Below are 12,672 nucleotides of genomic sequence, written 5' to 3'. Positions count from 1 at the left end.
TGCTTCGAAACTTATACCAACCAAAACTGTGCAACGGAACAAGTTTGGTGGTAAGTAAATTGATGAACAATTTGATTTACCACCACAATACTCAAATGTGAGGAAATTCTCATTCCGAGGATCCCGATGATCCCACCCCGACATGCCATTTGAGTTTATACGGTGTCAATTTCCGATCCGTCTTGCATTCGCCATGACTGTAAATAAGTCACAAGGCCAATCGTTGAAAGTTTGGTGGTCTTAATCTCAAACATCCATGTTTTCCCATGCCAATTAAATGTGGCATGTCCACGGGTCGGAAGACCATCCGCGTTATTTGTTTTCGCGCCTAATAAAAAAACAAAAAATGTAGTTTATCACAAGGTGCTACAATAAATGGCAAATAAAGAATCATTGAATAATTATATTTTTTTATTTACAATTATCCTAATTTAAAAAGTAAAAAATGTGATCATGTGATATTGCCTTTAAGGCGGGACAAAGTTTGCCGGGTCAGCTAGTATACATATAAAGAACAAACAGAAATAATATTAAAATACAATACAAATGGTATATCAGCAATTTCTCTAACAGTGATTCGACGATTGGCCAATACCATTTTCTTCACTTCATCAATTTTTTTTTAATAGTAATCATAGAAATGATCGTCATGATAATGAACACTAATAAAGTAAGTTACAAAATAGATATCACATTAAAAAAATTAATTCCCAAATAAGATTAATGACCAAGGTAGTTGCACAATTTAAACTTAAATGGCTTGAGGTTTAAAACCTTTCATATTTCACACTTTGCAAGCTATTTTATTTTCCTGGAACTGATAACAGTTTCAGTAGAATCATATCAGCCACAGTTATTTAGACAACTGCCTTTGACAATTCATCCCAAATGGTAATGCAACCAACTCTGAGATTATGATTATTTCCTATATTAAAAAAAATTTTCATATCATACTTGTTGAGGATGCCTCGTAAAACTGATTATAAAATGTTGTGTATGGAATGATAGTATTGAATTTTATTTAAATTATTTTAAACTTTTTTTCTACCCTAAGTGAAATTTTCATGAGTCCTGAGGGATAATAACAGACATAGTGTAACTAGGAGTGCTGGTATTGATGGAAATACTATTGTAATCTTCACTTGTTTTGAATGTATTATTCTGGAACACATTTTGACAGTTTTTGTAAAAAATCTCAAAATAAATTGATTGTCTAACCAGTATAGCATGTGTATAGTTTTATTATAGATACAGTCTATTAGAAGAGTAAACATTCTAGATTTATGTATACAGAAATTAAAGATATGCTGGAGGATGAGCCTGATAAACTGATCTTCACAGAAAATATTGAACATACTAAAACTGAGTCTACAAGATCATCAAACTCTTCACTTAGGTAATCATTATTAAATGCCACACTACTTCTGTTTGGTTTATTAATTTAAAAATTCAGTATATTAATATTACTGTATAGTTGGTTAAATTACAAATCATTACATATATTATAGATCAGGAATATTATACATAAAACGTTCTGTTTAAACCAATTTTTAACATCTTAAATTTATATAAGTTAAAAAATACCACATTTAGAAGTAAATAACTAGCATTAGTGAGTGATTATGTACAGAGGTTGCTCATTGGAACTAAAATGGCCTTGTCAAGACGCTCCTTATTGAAGTGGTTACAGAACGAAAAAATTAAAGTTTCCACTGGAACTGTGACTACTGTACCAAATGTTTGGACTGGTACTAGAATGATGAAATAATCACAACACTATGTGTTGCAGTGAGCCCAGAGAGACTATATTTATTATTCCTTCCTTTCTCCCCCTACCACCAATCCTACTTGCTATTGCATTCAGCAGTTTTGATATATAATAACGTTTTCATGGTTTACATTCACCCTCTATCTAAAAAAAGTTTTAAAAGTTAAAAATTTGTTTCCTGTTTTATTATTAACGTTATTTATTTCTACCTTGATCAAAATGTATGTTAATATTTTTAATGTATGTAACATATCTTATGTGGTCTGTAATATTGATCCCAACAAAGCTAAATAAATATTGCAATATAAATATTTTAACGTGAATGTTGAGTTTAACTTCAGTTCACCTTCCTTTTAGTACATCTCAAATTTAACACTGTAACAGACTTGACTCTTGGAATCTGGAGTCATGTTCATCTAAAGAGATCCAAACAAAAATCAGTAACGAAGAAGCTCAAAACAAACTCTTTGCATTGTTTCATCATCAGAGACACCTAGACTATAAAATATAGTGTAAACTAGGAGAAGTGGTATTCTCATTGTCTCATTAGGTGCACAATTGAGTGCACTATGATACTTTTGACACAATTCCAAAGCACTGTGGAGCAAATGAGGTTTTTAAGGTTTCTAACATAATTTAGCTGTGGTGGGAAGGGTTGATTCAATGTGAATTTTGAGTGTTTTTTTGGATCACTTCAGACAAACATGGCACCAGACTCCAGGATTCAAGTCTGAGACAGCGTCAGCTTTCAGATGCTGCACTAAGAGGAAGGTGAACTAGAGCTAAACTTAACATTCACTTTGAATCCACCCTTTTTATGTGTAAAAATATTTTAATTCCCAGGTCTGTAATAGTTCTGTAACTGGGACGGCTTAATTACGTAGGAATCGGCCTTAACTTTTACTATGACAAAATACTTCAGCACAGACAAACAACAAAAAGAACTTTGCGTAACCTTATTTTTTAAAGTGATTAGTGTTTGAATATCTGAGATAATTACATACTCATTCCTAATCTCCTGTTGTCACCACATTATGAGTATTTAGTAGAAATGTTTGTGTGTAGCAATTTGACTGTGGACTTTGACGATGACTTGGAATTCACTTCTCACATTGACAGATTGATTCAAGCTGAGAAAACTGAAACAGGCAGTGTAAGTACCTGTTATTGTATATTTTTTTATAGTTTACTAATGTTTCAAAAACATACACCATTAGTAAAGGATGTATTGAGCACAACTCACAGTTTAATTTTCATAATTTTTATGATTCTGATGAATTTCAAGCTGATGTTATGATATGTGAGTTTATTTAACTACACTACTATTACATTAATGTTCAGAGCCACACAGATGAATCTCTTGTCTGTTTTTTTAAATAATCAATGTTGTCTTTTTGTTTGAGTTATTTTGCTTCTGGATTATTTTCAAGGTTTCTGTTATTATCCTTGGATAAGAGCATGGAACATTTGCAAGTCATTTTGTTTAATTAAATTCTATTGTATGAATGGTTTTGTAACTGAGTTATAATGGCTGATTCTTCCATATTCTGAAGTCACACATCTGGTAACCTGAGACACAGAAGCTAATCAATTATATTAATTAGCCTACTGATTGATTAAACTTCAGCCAATCACAATACAGAACCACCTCTTCCACTCAACTTTATAAGTGGTACATTACTGGCCTTGCCAGCGTGATTTAATATCTATTGACTAAAGGTAGCCATGGTAAGGCCAAAATATTTCTAAGTTTTAATTGTTTTAGCAAAGTTTTTATATGGAATGAACCAAAAAAACTTATATATAATTATCTACCTAGTTAGGTAAGCTGAGAGCTTCTGTGGAATCAGAGGACTTTCATTATCCCTACATGAATCCTTAATCCAATAAACTCTATGTAATGGTAATTTGCCAGAGGAAAGTTAACATAAAATATGCAATGACTGTTATTTTTCACTTGAGAAGGCATATACTGTCTATGGATTTATTTACCCTTTGGCATTCAATTTGTAAAATTATAAGATGAATAATGGTGTATAGTAGGCTATACATTAAGCATCATTATTTCAATAACTTAATATATTTCAGCAGTTGTGAACATAAAATTGCAAGAAGCAAAGTTCCGAGACTATTTCAATTGACTCTAGGTTTTATCCTCTTGGATTATCCCCTATACTTCCAGAGACAAACTATGCCTATTTGAAGATAGATGTAAAAATACAATTTTTAAATCAGTCAATTCATAGCGTAATAATTAAAACACATATTGTTACGTACACACACACAACACCTAACAAATATTTTAAAAATTAATTATTATTATAATGTTAGCCTATATAAATGCTTTGAAATCTATTTGTCTAAGAATTTCACAAAAAAACTAACAACTTTGTGTGATGCACTAACAAACCTGCCTGTACTATAAATAAAGATGAATCTCCCCATGACATAATGAAGTATTTATTCTGACTCTTTGATTTTTAACTTACCAGGTGAAGTGGAGCGTTTACACTCACTACCTGAAGTCTGCGGGTATACTGCTCTGTATAGCCACAGTGGGGTTCATGGCTCTGTTTCAAGCTTTCTCAGTGTTGTCCAGCATTTGGCTGTCTGACTGGACCAATGACAAAGCAGCAGCTGTAGACGGAGTTCAGGTTCCGGAAAAACGCAGCTTTTTTATCTAGAGATATACACTCTGTATGGAGTTGGCCAAGGTATGGTCATATAGCTGTGTTGCAATGTAAACTCAAATAAAATCTCTCTGTCTTGCCTTAATTTGTAAATAAAACTACATTTATTTTACATTTAACTTTTATTGTAAATATCAATGACCAATTAAACTGGTTAAAGATGCCACATGTTTCAACAGTAATGGCTAATTTAACATTTCATTCAACTATTGTTTTAATGATGGTTATAGTCTGTCAGCCTATTCATAAAAACCTTTTGAAATAGTAATATTGGTTGTATAAACTGTGAGCCAGATGACTAATTGTGATATTTTATTAGATTTAAATGTGAATATTACAATAAATTTCACTCTTTATTAGAAGAACAAAAGGGTGGCTGGGTTATATTCAGAAGGTCAAATTGCATTTTGCTACATTTTTATTTCTTTTTTAAATGATCAAATTAGTTTCAAGAAATTGATCTCTTGTGTCACTGAGCCAATAATTGTGGCCAATAGTTTTGTCTGGTGTTCAGATATTTAAAAGTAATACCATGCAAACAAACTAGAGATAATTAATTGTATTTTAACTTTTACTACTATGTATTTGGGTATGAGAAAATAGAGTTTGAGGGTTTCCTGGGCGAGGATGGCTAACCAGATGAGAAGATAAAAGCAGTTTTGCAGAGTGCCATAGTGGACTCATGTAGAAAAAGTAATTTATTCAAATTCTGGGGAGGCCTATAACTTGAAACAAGGAAATTGTTGGTTAACAGTATCTCATTTTGACTTCTGACATTCTAAAAGTTTGCCAAAAGTGTTTTGACTCACTGTCTATATAGGTAGACATCATTAAGATGTAGCCCATTGGATAGAATAGCCCCTTATCTGACAAATATATATATACACATACATATGTGTGTGTGTGTGTGTGTGTGTGTGTGCGTGTGTGTGTGTGTGTGTGTGTGTGTGTGTGTGTTAATGATATTCTGGTCTATTAGGATATGAAAATAAATAAAAAAATAATTTCTTTTATTAGCTGTTATATTTTGATACTCTCTAATTTTGCTTTGCTATTATACAGTGGCTGCAGTTTTGGCTAGTGCCTATTCGCTAGCCTTCGCTACAGTCCTAGCTTCACAACACCTTCACCTGTCAATGCTAACTAATGTGCTGCGTTCACCGATGAGCTTCTTTGATACCACTCCAACAGGAAGAATTGTCAACCGATTTGGAAAAGACATTGAAGTTGTTGACAACACGCTGCCTTTCTCAGTCAATAGTGCTTTGTCGATATCTGCCAATGTAAGCTACAGTGAGCAGGATATAATTAGAAAGATTTCCCCACACCCTTTGAATTTACGTTTTGTCCTCCACAGCTTACTTCCTGTGCATACCCTAATGAGCTGGTTTTGTTTCTTTGTTGATATTAAGAAATAAATTTAAAATCTTGTAATAGTCTTCAATAAATAAATAAACTACCGTTTGCCTTTATTTATTCTTGTATCTTCTTTTACAGGTTGTAGGAACACTGGTGGTTATTACCTGGTCAACTCCAGCTTTTGCTTCCATCATTGTTCCTGTTGGACTGCTTTATTATTTATTACAGGTCAGTGGTATGAAAGTTGGAATACTGAGCAAACTTTGTACTATACTATTACGAATTAATCTTTTAAAAATAAGTTACAATACTATCTGTCTTTTTCTCTCTCGAGCACAGACGTACATTTATACTTCATTCTGATCTTGTTCCTAATGTTGCCACGTTTCAGAATGTCTGTACTTATTGCCAGCTTTTCTGCAGTATTTAATTGTAGTGAAATGTAAATGAATTAAAATTACAAAAAAAAGTATATTATTAAGCTAAATACTTAACAACTTATATAAACTTTGTATTACATATGGTCTTTTATGTTTATTTTCATAAAGTGTCTGATGGAGTCAGGAAATTAACAAAACAAAGAGTTATTAAGTATAGGTTTTGTATTTTTAAATTTCCTTATACATAAAATTCTGACAACTGTAATTTTATCATACAACAAGCTAATTGTAGATTATACAACTATAAAATGCTATGTAACAACTATATATACAGTTGCATTTGATTGAGTAGCGTATTATATGCACTAGGTTATTTAATTAATATCTATATAAAATTGATAGTGTAACCTTTAGGATGTTTCAAAAAGAATCGTCTAAGAACTGCTGAAGGGAATTCTTGAGATTTACATGATTGTCAGTATGTTGTCAACAGAAATCCTTTTGTCATTCATTTTTTTGTTATGAAAAAGAGAGAACAATCCTCTTTATAGATTTATTCTGCTTATCCACATGAGCTACTGGCCTGTGCAAGAATTTCTTCAGAATAAAGAGGAGAATCGGTACAGTACATGGTCGATAATACTGATAAGAAATGCAACAATCACAGACAGGATTTGAACCTTGCGCTTTAACTCTGACTCAGAACCAAAGTTTAATGCCTTAAACTACCGGCTCTACCAGTATTGTAGTTAAGTGACTGATCTTTTTTATTTATATGGCAAGTTAACCACAACCGTCACAATGTAGGAACATGGTGTATGAGAAGACATGTCATGTGTAACTTCAAAGTGTAAAGGAGAGACTCCCCAAAAAGTATGTTTTACTGTTTCTCAAGAAAATATATACAGTCACCTTTTCTTCACAGAGATTATTGTAACAACATGCTTTAAAATTCCTCTCAGTTTGAGGCAAATTTAGAGACTGTTATGTAACTGGATGATGTAGATTATCCTCCACTAGAAGATTGAATTAATAAACAGGTTCCTTAATGTTTTACTAGAACCTAATGATATCACCATGGTATACAACCTAAGTTTAAATCACTGGGTCACAGGCCCCATAGTGAGCCAATTTTTCGTTACCAATTTTATGAGTTAATTTTATGACCAGTTACCAAAATTGTGCAGTCATATATCAAGAATGTACCTCCAAGTATTTAATTTTTTATCTAAAGAAGACTTGTAAAAACATTGCTTAGTAGACAAGTCTTTCACTAATGTAGCTATTAATAAGCACACATTTCAAATAATTCTCTTTTTTAGTGATGCTATGAACTGTACAAACAATGGCTGTTTTATTACTTACGTTGTTTTGATTGCCTTACAACAAAGATCCAAAAAATCAGCTGTCACACAATTCTAGTTTTTAACCACATTAACCTTAAACTTTGTTATTGTTTCAATTAAAGTAAATATAAAAAACATAGCTGTTGTGATATGATAGCTTGATTACTATGTTGAGTTATTATGTAATAACAATTCTATTTTTTACAAGCTAAGAAATGTACGTATATATTCTATTTGGTACTTTGGGATTATACCGACCACAACCCAGACATGAATCGTTATTTCACATTTCGTTTCTACTGATTACTAGATTAGCGTAGAACAATATTTTCGTCAATATAAAACAGGAATTGTCTTATCGCAAACACCTCCCCATCCTCAGACAGAGGTCAAAGTCGAGCGTCTAGTAGATAACGTGATTGCAGAGTCTCCGCCGCCCGTTCAAGCTGGTGCAACGCTTTTTTGTTGTACTTCCGTTGTTTTACCTCTAGCATTTACATTTCTCCAAACACAAAAATTCAACAAAAACAAACATTTACCAAACTAAACTTTTTATTAAAAAAACACTCAAAACTTGTTTTTATTCTTGATCACATTCCGCCACCCAAAATGCGAGTGCCTCCGGCCCATCAGCGCGGGCTTCGGCAGCACCTTGGGTGCTGCCCCGCGCTGATGTCGACGAAAGAAAAACATCCCTCGAGATAAGTACCTATCAGTAAAATATCAAATTCTAGAGGGGCTAATCAGAAATATAAATTGAATTGTAATGGAAAAGGCAATGATGTACCGTGCAAATCACGTGATGCCGCGCGGCCTGCCGTAATCAGGATTCTCGAGAAAGATAAGATAAACAGCGACAACAATACCGATCACAATACCTGGAAATGCTTGTTCAAATCAAATCAAAATCAATTTTTATTGCCAGGACATAATCACATGTATAGCAATAGTCAAGATATTCTAAAATTAATATCTAAAATTTAAAAACTTTCACATCGCCTCAAACCACATTCAAACGTACAAATTTTCAGCCAACTCCACATTCATCCAGCCAATATTCCCATTTCCCAGCGCCGGTAGTCAGTTTGCTAATTGTGCGGTCACCCTGTCGAATGCCATAAACTCGTCAGCACTGTAAAATGCTTGCGACACTAAAAAAGCGTCTTTAAACGAGTTTTTTAACACCTTAGGCGTTGGGGCATTTCTTAACTGATCTGGCAACTTGTTGATGAACCGAATACCTGCCTGGGAGGGCAAGTGTTCGTAAACCCCCGTCCTGTGTCTTCCAGTTCGGTAGGCATCTCTGCCTCTTGTCTCATACTCGTGTATGTCACGGCCCCGGGTTAATGCACATTTGGACAAACAAAATGAGCTTGTCTCAAGAATGTAGAGACAAGGCAGAGTCAACAGTTGCAACGTTTTGAAGGCTTCTTTGCACGATTCTCGGAATTTCAATTTTTGCGATTATGCGAATCGCTTGCTTTTCTGAATTTTTGAATGCTCGGAAGAAATGGTTGTTTGCGCAGGCTCCCCATAACACCAGACCGTAAGTGAGGTGGGGGTAGATCAAGCCATAATACGCCGTCATCAGTACCTGAGTAGGGCAGTAACTTGGCTAAAGATCTCAAGACATAAATGCCTGAGGACAGTCTGGAACAAACGTGGTCAATGTGAGCATTCCAAGTCAATCTTCGATCAAGGAATATTCCCAGAAACTTTGAACATTCGACTTCATCCAGCACTGTGTCTTCCAATAATACGGCTGCACCGTCATTGAGATTTCCTGATCGCAGTGCGAAAGTCAGGACGTTTGACTTTGAAGAATTTGCTTTGAGGTTGAGGCTATTGAAGTGCTGGACACAACTGTTGACGTCGAGAAAAGCTTTGTATGTTCCAGAATCATTTTGGATTTGCTGGTAAAACAAAGTGTTGTGTCATCAGCATACTGCACAAGTTTCCCGTTGCAGTAAGTGATGAGTCTATGTCATTGACATAGATGAGAAAAAGAATTGGACTGAGAATTGATCCTTGAGGGACTCCATATCTCAGCTGCAACGGCTCGGAAAATTTGTTTTGAGATTTGAACAAGCTGTTTCTTCTGCGGCTTAGAAATGAGCTAAGCCACTGAAGAGGCACGCCTCTGATGCCATGGGATTCAAGTTTGTCAAGCAGCTTCACGTGGTCGACACAGTCGAATGCTTTAGTTAAGTCGAGAAATACACTTAAAGTGAGATTTCGACTTTCTAATCCCTCTACTACCATTTCAACAAGACTCACAATTGCATCAATTGTCGACTTGCCCCTTCTGAAACCGAATTGGTGTTTCAGAAAGAAGGTTGTGATTATTCAAAAACTGAAGCATTCTTTGTAAAAAAGATTTTTTTTTCAAAAAATTTTGCTCAGAACAGGGCAAAATAGAGACAGGCCGATAATTATTTGGGAGAGCATGGGTCGTCCTTTTTTGAAGATTGGGCTCACCTTTGCAATTTTTAGGAGGCGAGGGAAAAAACTCCTTCTTCAAATGACTGATTTATTAATTGGACTAGTGGCTTGGCAATATGCTTGGAGCATTTCTTTATAAGCCACGCCGACATCAAATTAATGTCGTTTGTTTTTTTGGGTGGGAGCTGCTGAATGATTTTCACGATCTCTTCCTCAACTACAGGAGCCAGTGCCAATGAGGAAACTGGTCCCTGTATACGCGTGGGGTTTACTTGAGGAGGTGGTGGACAATGATTTTGCTCACAAGCAACAGATGCGAAAAATCTGTTAAAACTCGTTCGCAACCTCAGTCGCATCCTCCACAAGCCTTATCCCCAAATTTTTAATTTTGATTGTTTTTTCTGTGTTTTGTTTTTATTGTTTATGATGCCCCAAAACTGTTTTAGAAATATTTTTTTGACGAGGTGATTGATTTTTGAGACATCATATGCTTTCGCGGCTTGGATCACCTTTCTGTAAATTCTTTTGTAATTTCGGAAAAAAAAATTTAAAATCTTCATTTGAAGTGGTTTTCTGAATTTCGGAGAAAAATTTTTAATTTCTCTCTCGAAACCAAAATTCCTTTAGTGATCCATTTATTGTTAGTCCTTTTGGGACAACATTTAATTGATTTTTGAGGACAGCACACATTTAAATGATAGTTAAAACATTCCGTTGAAAACTTTAAAGTTCTGTTTCTAGAGGTTGAGACCAATTCAAGAATTCCCACTTTTTCTTGTAAGTTTGTAATTTTGTAATTGAAAGAGTTGTTTTTTCGTTCTATCATGTTTGTTTCTATAAATTTCTATTTTTGTGTTCTTCATACTGGTTGTGGTCGGTATAATCCCAAAGTACCTTATATTTTATAGGTAGACAATTATTTATATTGGTTTGGTATTTTTATGTCAATGTATTTACCATTGAAATTCTTAAGTAGTCTAGTAATATTTATCATTTTTTCACTAAAAAAGTATAAATCTTATTCAAATTCCATCAGATTTATTCCGAATATAAATAATCAAGTAAGTACCAAACATAATATTTTGGACATAGAAAAACAAAATAAGAATAATTAAAAAAGTCAATGGAATAATTAATATGTTGGTCAGTATGCTCATATATAAAATTACAAAACTCCAAAGTTGTAATAAAAACTCTAATAAACCTCTCTTGAAATAGTATCAGTTACGCTCTCACACTGGCATTCTTTTATTCCACTGCATTTTTAATGAGAGGATGATAACTGAATTTAAGCATGCAAAAGATAAAAAAAGTTATTGATGTTTATCATGGAGCCTTTTATTCTTATATTTTTGTTGACATATTAGCTAGTTTATAGGACTATACAGATCACCCCATGGCTGTATGAACTCCTTTAAAAAAAAATTTGAATCTCTTCTAAATTCCGTAAGTACAAAATCATGAAATTCCTTTGTGATCGGCGACTTTAACATTAATGTAATGGACAACACCAATCCCCAAACCCAAGCGATTACGCGACGTTCTTTTAATCTAAAACTGGTCCATAAACTCGCCAACGAGAGTAACTTAACTCCTCACTCAAGCACAGCCATCAACATTGTTACAAATCTCACAAACATTTCAGTCTCTGTATTGAACATTGCCACCTCTGACCATTTTGCACTGAAAGTTGTTGGTCTCGGGACTGTTCATTTGAGCATGAAAAAAAAATATTTTTCTTATTAATTGGGACTTTTGACCTCAAATGTTAACAAGAAATAGCGAATGAGTTCAATGTTTTTTTCGTCCAAAGTAGCTGTGACTCATGTAGATTCAACAATATCTTGCCCTCGTGATGTGAATATCCATGAACCAGTGACATCATTGGCTATAGCCCCTGTGACCGAGGAGGAGGGTGGCATGTGTAGTCCTGGGACTGAAACCCAAAAAGTCATGTGACATCAACAGAATGTCAATGTGGATGTTAAAACGCTGTTTCAAGTAGTTAACACCACTAACACAATTGGTAAACTGTTTCATTGCAAACTGGAATCTTTCCATCAAAATGAAAACAGCAAAAATCATTCCAATTTTCAAAAGGACGATCCCTTGCTCACCAGCAACTACCGTCCGATTTCAATTCTGCCAGTTTTTGAGCAAAGTCTTTTGAACAAATCTTTCTTGAACAACTTAACTGTTTTCTGGAAAAATTTTGAAATACTCAGTCCCACTGAATTAGGGTTCTGAGAAAAGTGTACAGCAGATGCTGTAACAAACCTCATTGGAGCAACGCAGTATTGAAGATGGCCTATTTTGGCCTAATCCTATCCTCATCTAGTATATGGAATTAAACTGTGGGTTAGCTGGGTAAAACACATGTTGGAACGGGTCTTCAGACTCCAAAAAAAGAGCCGTTGGGAGTGATTTTGGGTTTGAGAGCCAGAGAGTCATGCAAAGATATTTTTAGAAAGCTGGGGTTACTGACTTTGCCCTGACTCTATATTGTAGAGGTGATCCCTGTAAGTATTAAACAAGAAAATTGAAAAAAATTAAAAGCTCAGTTGAAAACCATTTTCGTGTCAAACGCATTTTACTCTTTTGATGAGTTTATGATGAATCGCTGGGACAATAAGAGCACAAAAATTCACAAAATCTTATTGCCAGACCTGTAAACTGTAAGAGAGAGT

General features: G+C 34.3%; 1 protein-coding gene across 1 annotated transcript in view; it reads left to right on the top strand.

Annotated features, from left to right (window-relative positions):
- Positions 1-5,937, top strand: part of LOC124358225 (multidrug resistance-associated protein 1-like) — a 28,303-nt gene extending 22,366 nt beyond the window's left edge. Inside the window, 4 exon segments of the mRNA XM_046810518.1 lie at positions 1,294-1,396; positions 2,834-2,921; positions 4,261-4,482; positions 5,521-5,937. Coding sequence (XP_046666474.1) covers positions 1,294-1,396; positions 2,834-2,921; positions 4,261-4,452 — 383 coding nt within the window. The 3' untranslated portion in view covers positions 4,453-4,482; positions 5,521-5,937.
- The last annotated feature ends 6,735 nt before the right edge of the window (positions 5,938-12,672 follow it).

This window comes from Homalodisca vitripennis, chromosome 3, assembly GCF_021130785.1.
Source record: "Homalodisca vitripennis isolate AUS2020 chromosome 3, UT_GWSS_2.1, whole genome shotgun sequence".
Taxonomy (NCBI): domain Eukaryota; kingdom Metazoa; phylum Arthropoda; class Insecta; order Hemiptera; family Cicadellidae; genus Homalodisca; species Homalodisca vitripennis.
The sequence above is the reverse complement of the archived record's forward strand: the minus strand, read 5'-3'. Positions and strand labels throughout refer to the sequence as shown.